Source organism: Fulvia fulva, chromosome 12, assembly GCF_020509005.1.
Source record: "Fulvia fulva chromosome 12, complete sequence".
Lineage (NCBI taxonomy): Eukaryota > Fungi > Ascomycota > Dothideomycetes > Mycosphaerellales > Mycosphaerellaceae > Fulvia > Fulvia fulva.
This window is the reverse complement of record NC_063023.1, coordinates 901622-923876: the sequence shown is the minus strand read 5'-3', so window position 1 is coordinate 923876 and position 22255 is coordinate 901622. Positions and strand designations below refer to the sequence as shown.

Here is a 22255-nt window from a genome sequence, read left to right as displayed (position 1 = left end):
CATTGGAAGTCGGCAGTATGAAATGTCATACGGACCTGTCCGCTGCGTACGAAGCGGTTGTTGGTTGAGTAACATCGCGGACTCGGCAACGCCTGGAAACGCATCAACGAACCTGATGCAAGGGTTCGCACGGTGCAGGATGCTGCTGTTGTGTTTTGGACTCGTCTCGAAGGTGGTGTAGTGTGACAGGCCGACCATTGGCGAATTCTTTGTGCTGTCTGGATGAAGGAGATGCGGTAGTCGTCTCCTCGAGCTCTTGCCAGTCTCTCGCAACACCTGGATCCGAGAAGATGCACTTTCCTACGCGATATGGAGTGGTCGGTGGAGGGCGGCGTTCGGTTGCTTGCTGCCGCTTCAGAAAGCCGTGAATGGCCGGCTGCAGTTCGGGGTCGTCGTGATGTTTGCAGGCATCGAGAAGAAGTGCTTGAACATTGTTCCGAGTATAGTGGGCTGAGTCCTGTGCCTCTGCGATGGGTGTAGCCGACTGAACTCCATCTGCGACATTGTGGTGAGCCTTGTAATCATCAAGAGGAAGGGGAACGCTTATCGGCTACCAATGTAGCCTCCTCGATGTCAGGTATTTAATCTTCACTCGGGTTGAAGTCGCACAGCTCGAGCGCCTCACCGCAATCCTCGTCATTACCATCAGTATCTTCAACAGTGGCATCTGCGTCTTGGACATGTGTCTAGCGTTGGCCACGCGGTCCAAGGTTGAGGGGAACTGAAGCTCAATAAGCGCGGGCTCCGTAGACTGCGGCAATCCCCCCAGCTCAGTGTTGTCGCGGTCCGCTTCCTTAAGCTGATTCTGCGGAGACTGTGGCGGCTCTGGTAGTTCAGTGTCGCTGTCAACATTGGACGGAGTGGCAGGAACGACTGGTAGCACGGAGGTGGGACTGACGCTGCTCACGAGCGATGGTGGCTCTGGTCGCAAGGTGAAGTCAGCCTGCCTGTGAGCTGGACTGCTTCGGCTCGGACTTTATGTTTGCTACTTCCTGAAGGCCAGCATAATTCTGCTCACTAGCCATAAGACTGCGAAGACTCACGCTCGACAATATTACCGTGCTCCATGTCGATCACCTCGATTGGCTGCTGGCGCGTGGTACACTCGGCGATATTTGCTGGGCCGAAGCTGAGCTCAGCCTTGATCTTTGCCGCTTGAAGGTCATCCAGTCACGATGGGGACCACTTCAATGCGCGGGCGCTTCGCGCAAGTTGCTATAGTCTACACAGCGCTGTGGTCCGCCGTCAGGCTCGGGCAACGACGTTTGCAGCGAAAACGACGACGCGCTCGGCGGGAGCGAACATTTTCCACAGCCCGAGGTCGTGGGTTCCCGGTCACTGGAATCCTGGGCGTGGGGCAACTCGAAAGTTGATATCTACCGACAAGCGCTGTCCACCACTAGGCTACCTGGCAGACGAGGACGCTTCTCGTCTTCCTCCTCTGGCCAGACGCGACCCTTGCCACGCCCTGGATCTGGCTACTGGAGGTAGGCGATGTGCTTGATCAGCTCAGGAAGGTTGCTGGTCTTGTTGTTGATGGCCATTGTACGCTGAGCCTGGCCACGGCGGCGTGGTGGGCGGGCTGGCTGGATGTCCTCGACATCATCACCATCGATGCTGATGACCTTGTTGCGGCCTTTGTTGGTGCGAGAGACTAGCGACTAGTCGGAATCGAGTTCGTCGACGTCGTCGACGTCGTCCTCATCGTGGCGGCGCTTGGTGGTGCGAGTGACTGGCGACTGGATGGAATCGAGCTCATTCAAGTCGTCCCCATCGCGGCGATCATTGCGGCGACGCTTGCTGGTGGGCTTGCGCGCGGCGGACTCATCCGGCTCGGCCTTGATGCTACTCAATCAAGGTCAGCGTGGCTCTGCTCACCAGACATGAGACTTCGAAGACTGACGCTGCTCGTCACCCTCGTTCGACAAGTCGATCACCTGGATCGACTGTTGCTGGCCAGTGGTGGAGTTGGTGGAGGTGACGGGAGCTGGGTTGAGACCAGGCTCAGTCTTGATGCGGGAGTTGGTTGGTGGCTGCATGTTCGCGGCTACTCTGCTGTCAGCACTCATGTCCACACTCGCCAGGTCTTGGAACTCACTCCCGCCTTCGCCGATAACGTGCGCCGGACACTCTTCGACTCTGCGCCGCTTGCACACTCTGCCTTTAGCATCCAAGGCGGCAATCTCAGCCAGTTCACCACAGCCAGCAATGCCACCGAGCAGGTCAAGTCCACGCCGTACCATTGAGCTAATAAGGGTTCGCTAGAAATGTTGAGCTTGGAGTGTTTACATACCTTTACGACGTTCGGGCTGACATGTGACAAAGGCACTGCCAAGACGCCGAGACTGGTAAATGACACGAAGGCCTAGTCGAAAGAGTTTGGGCACATCTTTGGCCTAGTCAATGATAGTCGTTATCTCAAGCACTTCTATTTACTAAAATCAGAATGAAAAACCAAAACACCAAACACAACACCCCCAACACAATATCACTGGCAGCCACGCCATGCTCCCAACATCAGCCCTCGAAGCACATTCCCCCCCCCCCCAACTACGCACTCAATCAATCTCAATCAAAGCCGGCCCAAACAGCGTAGCCTTAGCCACAGTATCAACATCCACAAAGTCCTTGCCCGTCGTAATGGCCGCAATGGTAAGTCCATTCATCTCATTATCCGCACCGGGAAAGTGCGCAGTGAAGTGGATCGCACCATCATCCCCAATACTCTGATCCTCGATCGCCACCGAGACAGGTGCATTCTGCTGATTAACATACGTCAAAAAGTTCTGCTGCGCGACCAAAGAGTTGGTCTTAGGGGCTGCGACGTTCGTCTGGCTGGTCTTGAACGAGAACTTGAGATCTTGATTCTTCGGCTCGAACTCAGCAGGCGCCTCGACAACGGTAAGCACATCGAAGATCTTAAGACCGCCTTGCTTGAGAATATCGAGAGACGGACAGGAACTCGGGACGACGAAGTTCTGGTTGATAGCGGAGAACGCAAAGTCCCTGGCGCTGGCGGTCAGGAAGGGGAGAGCGGAAGGGTTTTTGCCTAAGATCTGGCGGTAGAAGCCATTCTGCTCGCCTTCCTGGCCGATGACGGAGCCAACACCGCGGATGAGGCCGTTGTCGTTGTCGTTGGCGAAGATGGTCTGGATATCCGGGAGTGTGCCCAGGACCACGTCGGTGAATGTCGCCGCGAGACGGATCGCGTCGCGGAAATTGGAGGCGGGGAATATGTATTGGCACGGCTCAATCTCGTGGCCGGTGAGAGTCTCGAATGCGCCGTTTGCGTTTAGCTCGTGGAGTTCCTCTTGGGCGAGCACGGTGGTGAGGATTTTGAGAATGTCGTCTTTTTTCTGGCCGAGAATTTCGAGGTCGCCATCGCCGAAGCCGGGGGCGCTTGTGGTGATGTTGGTGATGAGATCGGTGAAGAAGGCGACTTCGAAGAGTTCATTGAAGGCGATGAAACCGAGGGAGGTTATGGAGTCGGGTTGGGGCTTGGCGCCCTTGGGAGCGTTGGCGGCGGCTTTGGGGAGGGTGCCGAGGGCGTCTTGCTGGATTTGAGTGAGGTGGTCGGATGGGTTTTTGATGTCAGGGAAGCCATTGGCCAAGGGGAACTTGAAGGCACTGGCGCTGCTGGAGCTTTTGGTTGTAGCGATTAAGCTGCTGTTGGTAGTCTTCTGTGTTGGGAGAGCGATAGAGATGGTAGCCAGGCCGAGGACGGCGGCGGAAGCGATCGTGCTGGTGTACATTGTGATTGGTTGTTCTGCGCAGATGATTGACAGGATACAAAGGAGATACAAAGGAAGTAAGGAAACAAGAGTTGATGTTGTTGTCTTGGAGTTGCTTGGTTGAGTGCTTGATGGGAAGGATATGTCTGGGCGAAGCTGGGAAGTATATATGTTCGCTCGCGTGGTCTCATGCATGTGAGACGTGGCTGCGTCTCGCTGACCACCCACAGACTCTGCTCGCTGCTGTAAATCAGAATAAGCGTGGCTGCTTATGCTTGGTATGATAGCTAAGCTCCCTCGTGGTCAGCATTCAGCCGGGGCTGACTCCTTCCGTACTCACAAAGTAGGACCAACTAGACCGGCGGTTTGTTTACACCGAGAAGTAAGATGAAAGGCATCCCCGAGGTGTGAGCTTCTGTTGGTGATGCACGACGCAGGCGGCGTTCGGGTGGCCGAGCATTGCATTTGGCAACGCGTTACACAAGGCACAGCCAATCCATGTATCATGGAGTGATTGGTACGCCGAACCTCCAAATGGGGTACGCCTCGTCATCTTCATCGGCCAGTTCCTACCTATTCGACCCATGCGGCGTCCAGCTTCATGGCGAGTCTCGATGTACTTTGGTGTGAAATGCGGCGGAGAGGGCGGTGAGTGTTGCAGCTCGCGCCGTAGGCAGTCAGTGAACTGTCTTTGCTGAGGAGTGCGAATGCGAGTGCTCACTCGTGCCTCCCTAGCGGCTGGGTTGGGCACTACTGCCAGGTCAGGCTCTTCCACGGCTTCGAGCGTGTTCATCGTGCCCTCACATCGCTGCCAGCCGCTGTGTCGCCGCCTATGCCGTGTGCTGTGTGTTTTTGTACCCGCCACCACCAATCTCTTGTTTTTGGTGAAGATGCCTGTGGCCAGGTGGTGACGTCCCCGCAGTGAGAGCGTCAGACGTGGAGCAGCGGCCAGCGGCCGTCCACTTTGCCGCCCCATGATGTTGGTGATGCAGCTTCCCGCGAAGACGTCTTCTCACGGAAAGAACATTGGAGTGCTTCAACTTTGATTGCTGTTGTGAAAGAAGACATGGATGCAACCAGATCTACAGTAGGAACGCGTCAGACGCGATCTGTGTACAAGGATTTGTTGATGGAAACACGTTAGCGGGAGGAAACCCATGTTCCATCGGGCGGCAGTACCGAGAGCTTGAGCTTAATTGTCGATTGTTCAACGAGTCGTGGTGTTACTGGTGTAACATCCCAAGCATCTTCCATGAACGCGCGACTCCGCCCAAGCCAAGCCGACTGCAGTGCACCGCAACAGCATCGAAACCGGATTTCGAGTCGGCCAAGTGCGCGACGCGTCCAAGTGCACAGGAAGGAAGTGGGCGCAAGAGCTGCTCGGCTTCCCACATCATCTCCGCTGCGCCTGCCGCCATTGCTCGCGTGCTACTGCTCCTTCAGCTGCGATTGCTGTCGGTGGCAGACACCTACACCTCCAGAAGCCTAGAGCGGTACTGGCCCGTATCATGAGCGCCCACGACACGTCCAGCGCCATCGCCATCGCCCTCTCCCACATGTCCTCCACCACACCACATCCGACCAACAACCGACGATAGGCGCCGCGTTGACACCACGCAATGCCGCCTCTTCCCTCGCCTCCTGCTACCACTTCGATCCGCTCGCCTGCGAGCACGAGAGCTACTCATGGACAACGTGGGAGCGTGCCGGTCGCGCAGTCGCGTACTTCCACCCCCAAACACACGACCAATACCGCTGGATCGGGAGGCATAAGGAGCGCCAAGGTTCGCGGCAGTTCAGACAAGGAGAATGGCAGTGATGCTGGCCATGTCAGACCCGCGAGGAGACGCTCTAGTGTCCTGGCGATGCGGGAGAAGCTGCCTAGCAAGGATGGAACTGCACAGAGACATGCTAAGGAGGTGGAAGGGCTGAAAGACTATGTACGTGGACCTCTTTCCGTATCTCAAATGGTCCAGTCGGCAAGACCAAGTTTGAAGTGGCGGAGTGATGTTGAAGACATCACCATAAGGCGAAACATTGTTTCAGCCATCATCGTGCTTGCCAGCTGGCAGCCACTTTAGAGGCACTGGAACCACACGTTGAGACATGCTAACATGTGGCAGCAATTAGGCCAATGCCTGGGACGGGGTGCTTTTGGCAGCGTGTACGCCGCTCTGAACTGGTCTACCGGAGAAACAGTCGCCATCAAGCAGATTCGCCTATCTGACATGCCAAAGACCGAGCTCAACGTCATCATGCAAGAGATCGACCTGCTGAAGAATCTTCATCACCCGAACATCGTCAAGTACCATGGATTCGTCAAGTCTGCGGACTCGTTGTACATCATCCTAGAGTACTGCGAGCAAGGGAGTTTACACAGCATATGCAAGAACTTCGGAAAGTTTCCGGAGAATCTGGTCGCGCTCTACACAGCACAAACTTTGCAAGGACTTCTCTTCTTGCACGAACAAGGTGTCATACATCGTGACATAAAAGGTGCCAACATCCTCACCACCAAGGACGGATTGATCAAGCTCGCGGACTTTGGTGTGGCAACAAAGGCACAAGGTATTACGGAAGGTAGCGTAGTTGGTACACCGTATTGGATGGCGCCTGAAGTCATCGAGCTTGCTGGCGCGACTACGGCAAGCGACATCTGGAGCTTGGGTTGTACTGTGATAGAACTTCTTGACGGCAGACCGCCATACCACCAATTCGCACCCATGCCAGCACTTTTCCGCATCGTCAACGATGATCATCCACCATTGCCTGAAGGAGCGAGCCCGTTGGTACGAGACTTCTTAATGCAATGCTTTCAGAAGGATCCCAACCTCAGAGTTTCAGCGAAGAAATTGCTCAAGCATCCTTGGATTGTCTCAGCGAAACGAGGCAACACCAGCAAGCCGACTGAGTACGACGAGGCCATCAAGAGTGTCCAAGAGTGGAACGAGGCTCTGAAAGCAAGCCCACCTCCTGCAGACAAAGCTAATGGCAGGCGAAGGCCTTCGACGAAACTGGGCTCCAGGCCTGTGTCCAGAAGCTCGGCGTTAGGTGCAACGACTGCATCGAAGGCGAAGGCTGATCAGACATCAAAGCCGGCGTTCAAATTGAACACTCGAAAGTCCCAAACCGCAGAAGCTTTTCAGTCTCCGATCAACGATGAGGGCAGGGATAACTGGGATCAAGACTTTGAGTCCCTCAGGATGGGCTTGAGCGGATTGCACATACCAGATCGTCTCAAACAGCAGAACGGTCTGGATGGTCTATTCAGCGCCCAAAAGCTGAAACAATATGCCAACTTTGACGTCATACCGGAGATGGACGGCAAAGTCGAAGAGTGGGACGAAGAGTTTGAAGGCGACCTTACTGTACGATCACCAATGCATCTCGCACAAGGTGATGCTCTGGAGACGGTCCGTCCTTTCTACCCCCCTCGGACAAGTAACGACGACATCAAACACAAGCCACCTCAAGCTTCGAGCCATTCCAAAAGGTCCGGATCGACTGATCAACATTCTCGGAAGGCAAGCAAAGACTCTCAACCACGAACACAGATACTCAAGCCAGTCCACAAGCAGAGTGCCATACCGAAACGAAAGCCAACGCCTCCACATCCACTCAAAAAGGCGCCGTCCACGTCTTCGAACAAGGAGAGGTTCCGTGAAGAAGACGAAGAAGATTATTCTGACCTTGTTGCCGAAGATGAAGATGCATTCCTTAAGAAGCTTGCTGGCTTCTCCCCGAATAGGCCTGTCAACCCGAAGGACCTGTTTGGGCTGCAGACGAAGCTTGGTGGTAGCATGCGGCGGCGCAGAACGCACACTCCCACACAGCTCGTTCACGACGCAGCGGCAATGAAGCGGACTAGAAGCTCACTCGAGATACAGAAGTATGCCGAAGACGACAACGATGAAGACTTCACGGAGCTCGTGTTCGACGAAGAGCCAATTCAAGTCCAAACCGGCACGACCAAGAGCCGTTCGCCGAAGTCAGCAATATCTGGTGGTAGCGAGACTGCTTCGGAGCGAGGTACATTGAAGCTCACTAGCTTCATGTCCTGGGGTGACGAAGAAGATGAAGATGACGATCCGTTTGCTGCGCTTGAAGAGGAGCTTGATGAGGTTGATCTCGAGTCCAACGTTGCCAGAGACAAGCATGCAAGGTTGTGCTCCGTGGTCGAAGGTCTCGTGTCGGACATGAAGCTAGGGCAACCGGAAGAAGTGCTGGCAGAAATCATCGACCATCTACTGCAGATTCTATGGGAGTCGCCCGATGTCAAGTCGGTCATTGTGAGCAGTCACGGTATGCTTCCAATACTGGAAATTCTGGAGACTTCGACACGACCACACATCATCCTTCGCCTTCTCAAGATTGTCAACTGCATACTCAGCGACAACATTGAGGTGCAGGAGAATCTATGCTTCGTCGGTGGCATCCCAATCATTACGAGATTCGCGCACAAGAAGTACAGCTCCGAGATAAGACTTGAAGCAGCGGCTTTTGTGCGCACCATGTATCAGACACCAACATTGACACTGCAAATGTTCGTCAGCTGTGGCGGGCTGAATGTTCTGGTTGAATTTCTGGAAGAAGACTACGATGTCGAGGCAGGCCGAGAGCTCGTTCTGGTTGGCGTCAACGGTATCTGGAGTGTCTTCGAGATGCAAGGACCGACTCCCAAGAATGACTTTTGCAGGATATTCTCCCGCAGCTCAGTCCTTTACCCGCTGTCGCTTGTGCTCAATCGTGTTCTGGACGAGGATGGAGAGCTTGCAGAAGTCATCGAAGGCCGCATTGTCAACATCTTTCTGCTATTCTCGCAGGCAGAGAATCATGTCAAGGAGACTGTCGCTGATCGCATGGTCTTGAAGACAGTGCTCAAAGATCTGCAGCGGATGCACCCTCAGCATCAGATTACGATGCTGAAGTTTATCAAGAACCTGAGTATGCTGGCTACAACACTGGATGCACTACAAAACAGCAATGCGATCGAAGTGCTCACGGATCTGCTGAAGACAAGCATGAAGATGCCTCATTTCCGAGAGATCTCGAACCAGGTGCTCAACACCATGTACAACCTCTGCCGTCTGTCCAAGGCACGACAAGAAGATGCAGCACTTTCTGGGGTTGTGCCACTGCTACAGCGCATCGTGCAGACCGAACGGCCACTCAAAGAGTTCGCACTTCCAATTCTGTGCGACATGGCTCATTCCGGCAAGGTTGGACGCAAGATCTTGTGGCAGAACAAGGGCCTGCATTTCTATGTCGGCTTGCTTGCTGATCAATACTGGGCCGTCACAGCACTAGACGCCATCTTCATCTGGCTGCAAGAGGAGACTGCCAAGGTGGAAGAACACTTGCTCTCGCCGTCCTCCAATTTCGCCAGCTCTATCGCGCAATGTTTCAATGAAAGCAAAGCGGATGCGTTCGAAAACTTGCTTGAGCCACTGCAGAAGCTCCTCAGACTAAGTCCTGCTGTTGCGGCCACTTTAGCACAACGTAGTCTCTTCGAAAGAGCGGCGGTCAAGGTGCACTCCAAGAAAGCGCTTGTCCGACTCAATCTCCTGCGTGTCATCAGATCCATTTGCGACGCTTGTGAAGAACAGGGCTCGCTTCTGCGACAGTATGGGCTGCTCGAGCCAGTCCGAGAACTCGAGAAACACGATCCTGCTATCTTGGTGCGCAATCTGGCTGAGGAGCTTGTCAGGCACAGCGAGCATGCGACCGCGATTGTGGCATCCGGTGCTCGAGGCAGTTCTGCTGGCAGGCCAATGAACCGAAGAAGCTCGAGCAGCACTATGATGTCGCCATCACCACTTTTGACGCAATCTGCTAGCAGCACCCCAATCACGAGTAACATGGGGCTGGAGCGGGTAAGGAGCAGAGGCTACTTTGATCTCGCCCTCGTGTCCGGCAGTGGAGCTGGTCTCTCATCGGCATCACGAGGGTCATCATCCCTAATGAATTCTCCCTACCGTCCAGCGAGCCGTGACGGCGGTTCTGGCTCGTCTTCAGCAGGTGGCTGGAGTCATCACCGCCCGTCAGCATCGATGGAGAATATCAATGGCATAGCTGCATCGAGAAGCTCTAGCAGAGTGCCTCCTCAGGGCATACAGAGACCTAGCAGTCGCATGAGTCTGGCTCCTGCGCTTCAAGAAGAGACACGACCCAGTTCTTCCAGACGTGGCTCAGTCCAGCCCGCGGACAGCGACCAAATCACACCCACACACATGCCACCGCCTCGAGGCGGTGCTCTAGCTGTGAAGGAAAGAAAGCGAAGGCAAGGCAGCAGTGTTGATCTTGGCGGGCGATAGTTCACGCCCCCAACGCATCAATCTGGCAGTCCTTGCCGTCGACCGAAGAGCTCCAAGTGAGCCATATCTCGTATGTTTTGTACTTGTGCGTTGCGTTTCTTGCGGCGTTTTGAGCGAAATGGACTTTGGCTGTCTGGACTACAACATGGGTATACACACTTTTGCGGGCGGCACAGCACGGATCTGCGATGGTTCGGGATAGGATATTGTTACAGAAGAATCGTGAGTGTTTTGAGTACGTTCGAGATGCGCGGGCATATCATAGCGAAGGCGCTGCTTTATTTTGTAAAGTGGGAACTCGACAGATTGGAAGTGATGTGATAGTAACAGAGTGGTAGAAATGCATAATTACATGAGATGAGTGAGTGAGCATGGCGTGGCGTGTCGAGTGAATGTAACGGAGTGGCGTTTGCACATGCTGCGTTGCAAGGATCGCGGCTCTCATATGTCCGCACATGAAACGCGAGCCAGCGTTTGCAATGTGAAGACGCTGAAAGCACATGCTCGACAAAATACTTCTCGGACTCGTGCTGAGCTTCTTCTTCGACGTCGAGCACAGCCCACGAAGCAATTGACCACCGCCACAAGCAAAATGACCACCAACCGCAACAACGAGCCCACCAAACGCTCCCCGATCAAACGCATCCTAACCAAGACTCAATCCCTCCTCAAACTCCAAAAGACCTACAAAGGCCCCTGCCACCTCCTCCTCATCGATCCAGCAATCCGCCTCAAAATTTACGCCTTCATCCTCCCAGACTACGACCAAGTATCGCCCCCACAAAACTCCCTCAACCCACCTCATCAATCCACTAACCAACCTCCTCACAGTACCCCCCCCCCCTCCAGTGCTTCTCCGAACCTGCAGAAGCCTCCGCGCCGAAGCCAGCATCGCGTACCTGGCCCACCTGGACAGGATCTGTGAGGAATGGGGCGAGGGATTCAAGGGGATTACGGAGCAGATGCAGGCGTTGAACGCGGTGGGGAGAGTTGAGGAGGCGGGCGAGTTGTATGTTGCCGCGGAGATGGTGAAGAGGGCGTGGGAGGTTGCGTTTTTGAGAGGAGTGTGGGAGATGGGGAGGATGGGGAGGGAGGGGGTGAGGGTTGGGGAGGTGTGAGTAGGAGGAGCGGAGGGGAGGGATGGGTGAGGTGAGGGGGAGAGGTGGATGGTGCGCAGCGTTGTGCCCATATTAGTCGTCCATCTCTTTGGACGCTACCAGAGTACGCTTTTAATAGAATCTCCTCGCGCCAGACTCCCTCACAGTAGCACCGAACTTGCTAAACACACAGAAACCCCCTTCACCGCCGATCGAGTCTCGTTCTAAGGAGTCTACTCCACTCCTCCCTCTCTTCTTCCACCCCTTTCCCACGTCCGAACAGAACCGTCTTCTGGACCCCGGCCATATCCTCGATATGATCATCAGTCTTCGAACTTGTCTCCGGATACTCGATACAGTAATGAGTCATACGGAGCCATATAGATTTTGTGAAGTCATTGCTCGATGCCGGATTATTAAGGAGGCTAGGTTTGTATAGCTATAATAGAATTCTTGTTCGAAGAGAGTAGCTGCAATTGGTGTGATGCTCTAGAACCTTTTCCAAAGTCTCGAAGAACTTCTTCTTCTGCTATAGGGGATGATTCGGGCCCAGCTTTCAGTGCGACGTTAGTTGGACGATGCTTCAAACAACTTCTCCGAGCCCAATTTTGTTGGCAATTTTGACATTGTTATGGCAAAGGCGACCGAATAAGCGGCCACTGGCTCGGCTACGCGAGGTCGTACGTGTATATAGCTTGCGTAAGAGCTAATTGACAAGTGGGAATGATTTAAGAAATGTAGGCACAGGCACTATAGCATTCTGAGCGTCGTTGTGAAGTGCACCAAGACTGGAGGACAGCGTAAACTATCTTGTACCTCTAAACAGACGATCAGGTTACATCGCAGCCGCTTCGAGGTATGGACATTGCTTGTGTTGTAAGAGAAGACATCCCTCTAGTTTCCTTCACAATACCGAGATCCCACACTCAAAATCCAATGACTGCCGTTCGAAGCCGGCAGGCCGCGACTGTCACAAGTTGATGCCCCAAGCGTGCTCTAAGTGTGTCGTTTTGGATGAGAGCCGAGCCGCCCGGAAAGAGGTAACAATTCGGAAGTCCACTAAATGTTCCACCCTAACGCCACTTCCTAATGACGATGCTAACATCAAAACTGGGCATTCCTATGCGGCCATGCCTAGATGATGACTGCACTGTGGCAGTATTCGTTCGAGTAGGTTCCGTCTTGGCCGTAAGTGTAAGTTTGACTGATCACGTAACAGTAAGGTTCATTTTCGTTTAGTCCCTCATAGTCGTATAACTGAATACCAACACAGCCAGTAGTTGTGGCGCATCTCTGCAGACAAGCCTCGAAGGTGGTCGGCCGGAGAGACTCGACTGCGCTGAGGGACCCAAAACATCTGCCGCATCTGATGTCGAACGATACACCATTGTAGGTAGCCGTCGGACCTATATAAGCTTCGCAGCTTCCTGCCTCTGGTGATAGCGAAAACTCAGCCGTTGCCGTAAACTGCAAAGTGGTCGGAATATAAGAGATAGATCCATAGCAAGCATAGGTTGCGGTCAAGATTGAAAGAGCGCTCGTCGCGGTGCCTTCCAGCTGGAAAAGGTAGCCGTCAGATCCCATGCTTGTCTGTACCGTGCCTTTTGGATTTGTGACATCGTAAGCAAGGTACATGTTGCAATAACCATCTGCTGGTAGATTTATTGGGATGACTGTCGCTGTGAGACGGTACTCTGAGCCTGCTGGGACGGATGAAGGCACTGTGGTTGACGCATCTTGCACAACTGGCGACGGCCTCGAGTTTTGAAGAGGCGTATTGACGTAGAAGTTGATGCTGGCTATGCTGAGCGTGCTTCCAGTGGTGCCATCACACATGAACTCAATATCAAAGGCAGTAGTGGTGCCAGAAATGAGACCGTAATTATCGAATCGTTGCGGAGTGGTCGGAACGGTATGGACGTTCCATCTGCCAGTGAACAGTATGGTGCGGGCGCTGACGCCTGTCTTGTCACTGTATACTGTCACCGTGCACGACGTCCTGTCGTCTGGAATGGTAAGGAACAAGCCTCGCAGCTCTATGCCGAAACTTTGACCGGCGATGACCTGTGGCACCTCGTAGGTAGCCATCGCATAGCTGTCAAAGTCGTAGGCGGTGCCATACACGATGGTCGTCTGGGCTCTCGCGTCCTGTCGTGCGTACGTGAAGTACTCAATGTCATCTAGACTTATCCACGCCTCTTCGGCGGTCGTAAACTCGACTGAGAGCCTGAACAAGCTAGGAGTTCGCATGAGTGTGCCACTTGCGTAGACGGTCGTTGTACGGAGCGAGCCAGTGATGTCGCTGTTGACATAGTTGATGTCGCCGATTGGCTGCGAGTCCAGGAAAGCTGTTAGCTCAATACTGCCGTAGCTTATGTCTACTGGGATCGAGACTTTGAAGGTCAGAAGATACACATCGCCGACAGTGCCCCCCGTTATGTCTTGATTGATGGTCCGGGAGCCTGACCCGACTCCAGTGGAGAATACTCTGCTCACAGGTCAGTTTGACACATGCCGAGGCGATACGTGGTAGACTTACAGTGCTCGAGAATTTGCTGACACATCCAGTTGTCCGACGCCGTTGCTTTCGAGACTCCACTCAGGTGTGTATACACGACCTTCGAAGTCACCATTTTTGAGCTTGTTGGTGTACGGAACGCCCAAGCTCGGGGGACCTGTGAGCCGGATCGCGCTGTTCAGGTAGTCGACGTCCGGGGAACCAGTCTCCTGCAATCCACTGCGGTCGTACAAGGTGCAAATTTGCGTATCAATGCGCCATTGCGCTCCGGCACAGATTGTGCCCTGTTGAGCGCAAAGTTCCACACATTGTGAGTAGCTGGCAGCAGGCACTGTTCGGTATACATTACCACTGCGAAGACCAGTGTTGCACAGCATGATGAACTGGCTACCGTCTATCGTCGAGGTGTATTGCTGGCCATCGTTGGTACATAGGGTGTTTTGAGAGTTGTCTGTCTTCCAGGTATAGAGCGCAACGTCGTCCAGGATAGCACTAAGACCGCTGCCTGTTGCTATCTGAGCAACTACGGTGAGTAGCCTTGCAGAGGTTTGTAATCTTCCGCCTGCGTATACAAGCGTTGCCGAGTCGCCTTGGATGGTGTTGAAGATTCCCACAAGCCGATCGTCAAGGTATGCCCAGATTTTAGCAATGGGAAGTAATCCAACCGTGTTCGAAAAGTCTCCCCTGGCACCAAGGCTCAGCGACAGGACGAACCCGTCGCCGACGCTACCTTGGATCTGCTGGACCATGGTGATGGTGTTCACATCGGCGGAATATGTCAAAGTCCTGCAACAGCGTCAGTCAGTCGTGTAATCGAAGCTTCAATGGATACTCACGCTACACCCTCTACCACAGTCACTGAAGCACCAAGCTGGGGGGAGAACGACCAGCTCTCCAGGCCATTATCGAATCCGCCATTGCTGATTAGAGGTTCTCTCAAGCTAGGACCTCCTGGTCCGGTCAGTCGAACGGCAGCGTCCGTGAGGGTCGATGGCTGGAGATTTTTTCGTGGCCCACGGCCGGGAGCGTATGCATCCACGAGAGTCTGATAGAGCTGGCACATCCGAGCTACAGAGTCCCAAGCTACGCCTGCGCAGCCGAGCTCGGCGTTACAGCGCTCAACACAATTAGAATAGCTTGACGCCGGCGTCGAGCTCAAGCTTTCTCCCTCGATGTAATGGCCGCATAGCATAACGAATCTGCTCTCGTCTGCTGCGACATAGGTCTGACCATTCACTTCTGGTGAGCATGAAGACACAGTGTTGTAGCCATTGAATCCATAGTTGGAGGGCGTAGGAGTCGCTGTCACCACGGTGGTGACATCCGAGTATATGACCGTTGGCACGGGAATAGATTCAGTCTCGACGATGACAAGGCTTTCTGTTATAGTCGAAGCAGCGGGGATAAGAGTTGCCGTCACTCCGAAGCCCCCTCTGCCTGGGGTGTATACGTAGAGCGCAATGTCGTCCAGGAGAATGCTTACCTCCGGCCCACAATTGAAGCAAGAGGCTCGCAGTCGAAGTTCCGTGACCTCGCGAGGAAAGGTTCCCGCGGCGTAGTGCAAAGCCGTCTCTTCGCCTAGTTGGAGCTCATGGTACCCCAGAAAGGAGCCGTCCGCGGTCGTGATGGAGATCTCCACGCCTTGAAGGCCAGTCAAACTAGAAGGGGAAAAGCCACTGGCGCCGACCCGAAGTTCTAGGAGGAAAGCAGATCCTTCCGCTGCAGATACGGCCTGTGAGAAGACGACAGGACCAGCATCGCGGTAGTTGTCCACCTTGATCTGTCTGCATGCTTGTCAGTATGACTCAATCAGAGTTTCAAGTACCATAACATACGCTTGACCATCTACGACTTCAGCGGATCCCCGACCCGGGGCATCAATAGTCCATCTGGAGAGTTCGTCATCGAAGCCGCCATTTATCACAACTTGCGATCTTGAGGCCGATCCTTGAGGTCCGGAAAGGCGCACGGCGCTGTCTGTGAATACCTCATCCAGCCCAGATACGGCATGAGCAAAGTCCAGGTAAATGAAGCTGTACAATCGGCACAGACTGTTTGTCGAATCCCAACCACCCGCTGCACATGATGTGCCGTACTGGTTGCAGATCTCCACGCAAGCAGAGAAGCTAGTGGTTCTGACAGTGTCTAGCACGCTTCCAACAGTGACAAGCCCGCATAGCATCACAAATTTGCTACCGTCGTATGCGGTGTATTCTCGGCCAGTGCTAACGCAAGTTGGTACAGCGTCAAGACCATATGCTGAAGGAGTCACCGTGGCAACTATGGTCTGTGTCGCGGTATCGGTTGCGGTCTGCGTTGCGGTCGCCGTTGCTGTATCGGTTGCAGTGTCTGTTGCGGTCTCCGTTGCAGTATCCGTTGCGGTCTCAGTTGCGGTCTCCGTTTCGAAAATTATGGTGGTAAAAGTTGAGACTAGTGTGGTCTCGATGAGGGAGATGCTTGCTTCCGGAGTGTATGTAACCTGTGCTGGAGTATTGGTTAGGGTGATGTAGGCCACCTAGATTGATGCTTAGCGCTCGCTTGTCAAATCTGAAACTCCTTAGACTTACGGTTGTTGTCGCCTCTTGAGTTATGACGCTAATCACAACTTCCGTAGAGACTTCGCGGGTTGTAAACACGGCAGTGGTCGTTTCTCCGGGTAGCGAGGTCGTTATCAAGATAGTGGAACCCGCAACAGTGGTTGAGTATGTTGTCGTGAGCGTACTTTCTGGAATGGTACTGATCACCGTCGATACCACAGTGGTAGCAGGCTCTGTGCTAACGATCAAGCTTCCAGGCAGCTGTGTTGTAATTGTTTCCACATAAGTGGTCATGATGGCGGACATTGTACTGACCACAGTGATCGCAGGCGGCACGCTGACATATGTGCTGACAATCAACGAGGCCGGAGCTGTTGTAGCCACAACTTGTGTACTGATTGATGTTGAGGCGGGTAAGGTGGTGGTGATATCAGTAGTCGAGATCACTGTAGAGCCGGCCAAGGTTGTTGTGATTACATCTGTGGACACGATCGTGCTTCCGGGAAGGACTGAGACCAAAGTAGTTGTGAAAGTGGAGCTGCTTGCATCCTGTGTGATAGTGACCTCCCGAGTTGAACCGGGCAGTGTGCTGATATCGGTTGCTGTGACAGTTAACTGAGGCAACAGAGGCTCGAAAGATGTTGATGCTGCTGGATTGCTGGTGATTCCTGGATCGACGACCCTAGGTTGAATGTGAGCAGCAGAGTACGCTGCCTCGGATGAAGCCACCTGGCCGGTCACCTCGCTAAATAGCGTGCATTGTCCACTGGCGTATGAAGTGTACGCCACACAATTGGACTCGATCGTGCAGCGAGCAGCACACTCTTCTACCGTGGCGCGCTTGGCGAGCCTGGCTAGTCGTGATCGATAGAAGGTCGTGATTTCAGTGCCTTGGTAGGTGGTAGCACAGCTGACCAGCGAGGTGAGACCGGTGACCGGATCAGTATATTGTCTCCCATTGTACGCCGGACAGGGGCCGATCACCACGTCAGCTACGGAGCTGGCGGTCGCTGTAGGTGCTGAGTACTCCGTGAGGACTTGTGTCACGCCACCGGTTGTGTATGTTGTTGTGTAACCTCCAGAAATCGATGTTGTGAGAACGCCTGCAGTGCTGTAGGTACGGGTCGAGCCTCCAACCTGCAAGGCATCAAGCATTAGCAAACCTTGTTCTCGGCCTGGGTCAAGCGAATACATACCACTGTGGTAGCGGGTAGTCCGCCCGTGATTGTTGTGCGTAAATACACAGAGGGAGAAGAAGTTTGGCTTGTGAGTGACGGAGACGAGACTGGTCCAGTAGGCCAAGGCAGCGTAGGTTCATCAGGGAGAGGTGGCAGGATTATCGAGAAGTTCCCAGTCGGAGCTGCGGTCGACGATGTCGGGCTCCCGTAGATAGGTGGTGGCAATGAGGAAGGATCGGTTGGCTGAGCGCTAGTATCAAGGGTGGGAGGCATGGAGCTCGGCGATGGAGTGGGCATGGTCGTTGGCGGCCCCTCGTGCTCCATTTCAGTGAAGTATGGCAAGCTGAAGATGAAGAGTAAGCCTGGCGCGGGCGTGTCGCTGTTCCGGGTAACGGAACGTTTCTTGAGGCAGCTGGCCCGCGAAGGATCGTATGCGACAGCAACGCAACCGTTGTCAGCGGAACAGCGGTCGATGCAAGCTTCGGCGCTCGCTATGCTGGAGAGAGTCTCGATGTCTTCGCCGCTGTAGGAGATGCCACAGAAAATGAAGTAGTTACCAGTGTCATTCATGCCCCCGTTCGAGCCGGGAGGCATGTAGACCGTGGCGTTACGTTCTGGACAAGCTATCGGACCAGGTGTCGCAGTCTCGATGGCCGACCCTCCAGTCTGAGTTGGAGCGAGTGTGTTGTTGCCTGTATAGGTTGGTAATGCACTGTTAAACGTGTATGGCGTTGTTGTGCCATTGTTCTCGATCCATCCAGTCGACGGGAACGGTGCAGTGGTAATTGCGCATGTCGCAGGATATACCTTCCTGGTGATGACTAGCTTGTCTGTTCACATTCAGCATGGTGATCAGACTGTCCATCGAAGGTGTACTGACTAGACTGCGCCGAGCAAAGAGCAAGCCAGCAGGCAAAAGCCCCGGCAGTCCTCGCGAATTGCATGACAACCTTCACTGTTCTGTTTGAAATGGTTCTCAAAATGCTGTGTAGCCCTGGTGATACCCTCCATTATGAATCAACCGCCTCGTGCTGCTTGTATAACAACAGACACTCCTACCAGACGCGTTGTTGTCGGCGCCGAATTGCTTCATTCTTGCATGGCGTGTACGTGCCAATCAAAGCCAGTCATTCTCTATACCGATGCAAGGCATGAAGTGTCACGACATCGGCCCGACTTGGCAATACCTCTTGGCAATACCATTGTAATGGTTCAGCATTGGTCGATGGCTGGCTGAGAACGTGCCGACTGTGGTCGAGAAGTCTGCAGGTATGTTCGCTACGGCGATGCGTCGCTTCGTTTGACCTTCTCCTTCCTGAAGAATGCAGACGGTAAGATTGGAAGCTTGGCATGTTCGGGATAGATGGTTTGTTGCACACAATCTCGGTCACGCCTTCCACACAGACAGCAGGCTTCGCACTGGAGTGAAGTATGCTGAACAGTGTGTGGCGTGAGTATCCAGTTTGGCATTCGACAACCAGGTGGCCATCGGGTTCAGGGTCCGCGGTGCGTGCATCTTTGGAAAAAAGAGCATGTGCCGGAGGAGCTGCAGTGATCCATCTGCGCGATATGCAAGGCCACGTTCCAGTGATACAGTCAAATGCATCAAGCGACAAGGAAAGTCACGGTGGGAACGAGCCCTAAGGACAGTACAGATGGTCTGTGCGCCCGATATGGTCATGGTGTAAAGGCATGTAGTGCAATGGTTGAGTAACCGCGTCGAAGTGATGGGGCTAAACATCGTTCGATCATGAAAGTGGCATTGGCTCCTTAGGCAGGTGACAGTCCCAGCCTGCCAGGGGCGCCATGACGTCCCTTGATCCATATCTTGCTCTCCATCACCTGCCGTTCAAATTCTCATGCGAGACCTTCCTGCCCGCCTGCCTCCACCTCACTCCACCTACCACAAGCTCATCACCCAGGCTCACGCCCAGCTCGAGTACAGTACCGTTCCAGACAGGAGACCGAGGAGCATTACCATGGCTTGGTCCACTCCGTTTAGGTAGAGCCGCGAAAGAGTCGTCCGCTTGGGCATCGACAATACTCGCGCGGCCAGGACTTGTGACAACGCTGACAAAAGCATCGATCTCATCCTCCGTCTGTTCGTCATAGAGGGCTATGATGTCTTCGAGCTTCAATTCACACGCGTCTTCGTCGAAAGAATTGGCTCGCTCTAGCTCGAAGGCGGATCGAGGAGGGTCAGACGATGGGTCTTTCCCCGAAGAGGTACCGTCCTGGACGGTGGTCGCAGAAGATGTGAATGAAGCTCGTGTCGATGGCGGAGTGGCGCTCAGTGAAGAGTGATATGCGTGTTTAGTCCTATGATGGGAACCTGATGCTGACGAACCGGCCGACAATGAGGTCTTCGAAGGCTCGCCGTTAGGCTTGGGCGACGCCGCACGCCCGACGCCATACCGAGCTGCGAAGCCGGGCACTTCATCGATAAGTCGTGTAAAGAAGTGGACTTTGTTGGGGTTGGTGCTATTGCCACTCCAGTCAAAAGAGTCATGTTGACTCGGTCGGACTCCATCGCCACCACTTGGACATCCGCCTTGATTGGTGTGGCTGCTGGTAGCATTAGTCCAGCGCAGCTTGGGAAAGATGCGCCTGAACAGCCAGTGTCTTCCATCCTGCTGATCAGCCGCCGTCAATGTTCGAGGACTGTCAGGATACAAGGTGTCGTCGACCACATCCTGCACTCCAGTGATGTTTGGCATTGTGCGCCGCGGTGGGCTTCTAAACCAGTTCACGACCTGTAAGCCCGTTCATTGGGGTGTTGTTGTTGTTGTTGTTGTTGTTGTTGTTGTTTGCTGCAAGATGTGATGTGCCATGCACGCATCTTTTTAAGGTTGTCTTTGTATGCTGCGAGCAAGTCCCTAGAGCCGCGATGATTGTTTGCGCCTACAAGACCTGCATTGCAGCAGCAACATGATGCCGTTAGGTCTCATATTGGTCAATAATTTGATGTCTTGGGCCGATAGGACGACATTGCTCGTGACCATGCACAGGTGAGACACAGGTGAATTAATGCCACGGTATCGTATTCCGACGCGGTCTGGGCATAACATGACTGGCGACAGCACAAGCCCGAGTGCGCGCTGATCAAAGACAGCGCCGTATCCTCTCAACGCGCCGAAGTGGAGGAGAGAATGCGGAGTTTCGTCTTTCAGCGAGGCGAAGAGTTGTCGGAATGTCTTGACCGTATGGGAACACGCGGTGATGTTGTGCACGTACGTATCGTGCTCGACATTTCGCGGAGACCTCCCGGGCAGACGTGGGTGTTCAGCGCAGTGGATGGAAGAGTGTTGGGGAATTGTCAGCAGCGTGTTGGGTTGTAGCGTATTTGGAAGACCGCCGACCAAGCATGAAGCGTTTATGTCGCGTTCTTGGATGGCTTGTCTTTGGGTGAGGTCTCGTACCAGCCCAGGTAGTGAGCCAGATATTCAGCAGTCAATCCGAGTGTTATAGCACCTCCAGTCAGCGCCCAAGCGCCCTTGTTGAACCACCACCAGCAGTCCTTGACGCTCTTCAGATTGACCTTCCAGAGCATGTACGCCGCAGATACTGCCGTGCCTCCCACCGTGCCAGCGAAGTATATCGGTCCAGCGCCCACAGCTAGACCAGCTCCAGCCAAAAGTGCAGCCTGCACACTGCTGACCACACTCAGGAAGAGCTTCGAGTTCTTCTCCTGTGCCAGCGCAATGCTCTTGATACCAACTCTTGCATCGTCTTTGATGTCCTGGTACGCGTAGATCATGTCGTAAACGATCGTCCACGCAACACACGAGCCATACAGGCAAGCCGCGCTGATAAGGGCGGGTATGTTACTGAGGAGATCGATGCCGAGTGCAGGGAAGCCCATAAAGGCACCCCAGCTGAACGTCAATCCGAGGACGGCTTGAGGATAATTCGTCACTCTCTTCGCGAGCGGGTATGTGCCAACCAGTAGTAGACTTGGCACGCCATAGTATAGACACTCAAGTGGGAATTGTAGAAGAAGGGCCAGACCGGAAAAGAGCTGAACGCCAAGATATGGTATTGCTTGCTGGACAGTGATAGCTCCACGCGCGATTGGTCGAAGACGCGTCCTGGACACGTGAGGATCGAGGTTACGGTCCCAGAGGTCGTTGACGGTGCAGCCTGCGCCACGCATGATCAACGCGCCAGTCGCGAAGAGAAAGGTCGTGTAGGCGACTGTAGCAGGAGCCGGGATCGGGTTGCACAGAGGTGCTGCGAGGAGTGTGCTGAGGATGCATGGCAAGAAGAGGTAGTACGTGCCTGCCGGGCTATGAAGGCGGATGAGTTCGGCGTAAGGTAGCCAGGATGAAGGCAGCACTGAGAGGAGGCCCGTCTTGGGTGGCTCGTAGGCAGGCAGATCGCGTTTCCTCGCGTCTGAGATGGCCTCAACGTCGTTTGAGGTGGCTGTGGTTGTGGTTGTGGTCGTTGTCCATCGAGTCTGCGGTCTCGGCTGTATTACCTTCACAGGCCTGCTCCCAGACATTCGCCCTACGGGACTGCCACATATCGCCGTCTTCGACGCCGCCCATCTCTTGCAGTACCCAAGCTGTAGCTGTCGTGATGTTCTCGCGAAAGATGAAGTCCGCCCAAGGAGCGATGATATGCGGACGGGAGGAGCCATTGGTGGCAATCAAGGACAATGGGGACTGCTGCCTACCTTGAGCTTCACTTCTGCTATCACTTGATGCTCGCATACTGACCGCTTAGCTGGAAGTTGATGAGGTGGAAGTGAAAGATGGTGTTGATCTCACGAATAACTTTCTCGGCGAACAAGCTTCCTGAGCCGAGGCCTCCTCCGCGCTTTCCGCCTGCCACCACTGCCACTTCCTGACCACGACACGCCCATCTCCACCACCACGTAC

General features: G+C 54.1%; 7 protein-coding genes across 7 annotated transcripts; 2 read left to right on the top strand and 5 right to left on the bottom strand.

The window, feature by feature from the left end:
• Positions 1-1874: 1874 nt before the first annotated feature.
• Positions 1875-2243, bottom strand: CLAFUR5_13570 (uncharacterized protein; the record flags this gene model as incomplete). The annotated part of the gene is made up of 1 exon (XM_047912718.1): positions 1875-2243. One exon carries the CDS (start codon positions 2241-2243, stop codon positions 1875-1877), a length of 369 nt encoding a protein of 122 aa, XP_047768805.1.
• A 315-nt stretch (positions 2244-2558) lies between these two features.
• On the bottom strand, positions 2559-3752 carry CLAFUR5_13569 (uncharacterized protein; the record flags this gene model as incomplete). The annotated part of the gene is made up of 1 exon (XM_047912717.1): positions 2559-3752. One exon carries the CDS (start codon positions 3750-3752, stop codon positions 2559-2561), a length of 1194 nt encoding a protein of 397 aa, XP_047769167.1.
• Positions 3753-5350: 1598 nt separating this feature from the next.
• Positions 5351-10045, top strand: CLAFUR5_13568 (Cytokinesis protein sepH; the record flags this gene model as incomplete). The annotated part of the gene is made up of 2 exons (XM_047912716.1): positions 5351-5671; positions 5855-10045. 2 exons carry the CDS (start codon positions 5351-5353, stop codon positions 10043-10045), a joined length of 4512 nt encoding a protein of 1503 aa, XP_047769168.1.
• A 592-nt stretch (positions 10046-10637) lies between these two features.
• CLAFUR5_13567 (uncharacterized protein) lies at positions 10638-11163 on the top strand (the record flags this gene model as incomplete). Its single annotated transcript, XM_047912715.1, is given in 2 exon segments — positions 10638-10875; positions 10895-11163. 2 exon segments carry the CDS (start codon positions 10638-10640, stop codon positions 11161-11163), a joined length of 507 nt encoding a protein of 168 aa, XP_047768902.1.
• Positions 11164-12276: 1113 nt separating this feature from the next.
• CLAFUR5_13566 (uncharacterized protein) lies at positions 12277-17969 on the bottom strand (the record flags this gene model as incomplete). The annotated part of the gene is made up of 6 exons (XM_047912714.1): positions 12277-13630; positions 13682-14446; positions 14497-15444; positions 15496-16139; positions 16228-17334; positions 17394-17969. The coding sequence occupies 6 exons, from the start codon at positions 17967-17969 to the stop codon at positions 12277-12279; spliced, it is 5394 nt and encodes a 1797-aa protein (XP_047768903.1).
• A 1244-nt stretch (positions 17970-19213) lies between these two features.
• Positions 19214-20092, bottom strand: CLAFUR5_13565 (uncharacterized protein; the record flags this gene model as incomplete). The annotated part of the gene is made up of 1 exon (XM_047912713.1): positions 19214-20092. One exon carries the CDS (start codon positions 20090-20092, stop codon positions 19214-19216), a length of 879 nt encoding a protein of 292 aa, XP_047768901.1.
• A 656-nt stretch (positions 20093-20748) lies between these two features.
• CLAFUR5_13564 (4-hydroxybenzoate polyprenyltransferase, mitochondrial) lies at positions 20749-22014 on the bottom strand (the record flags this gene model as incomplete). The annotated part of the gene is made up of 1 exon (XM_047912712.1): positions 20749-22014. One exon carries the CDS (start codon positions 22012-22014, stop codon positions 20749-20751), a length of 1266 nt encoding a protein of 421 aa, XP_047769017.1.
• Between the last annotated feature and the right edge of the window lie 241 nt (positions 22015-22255).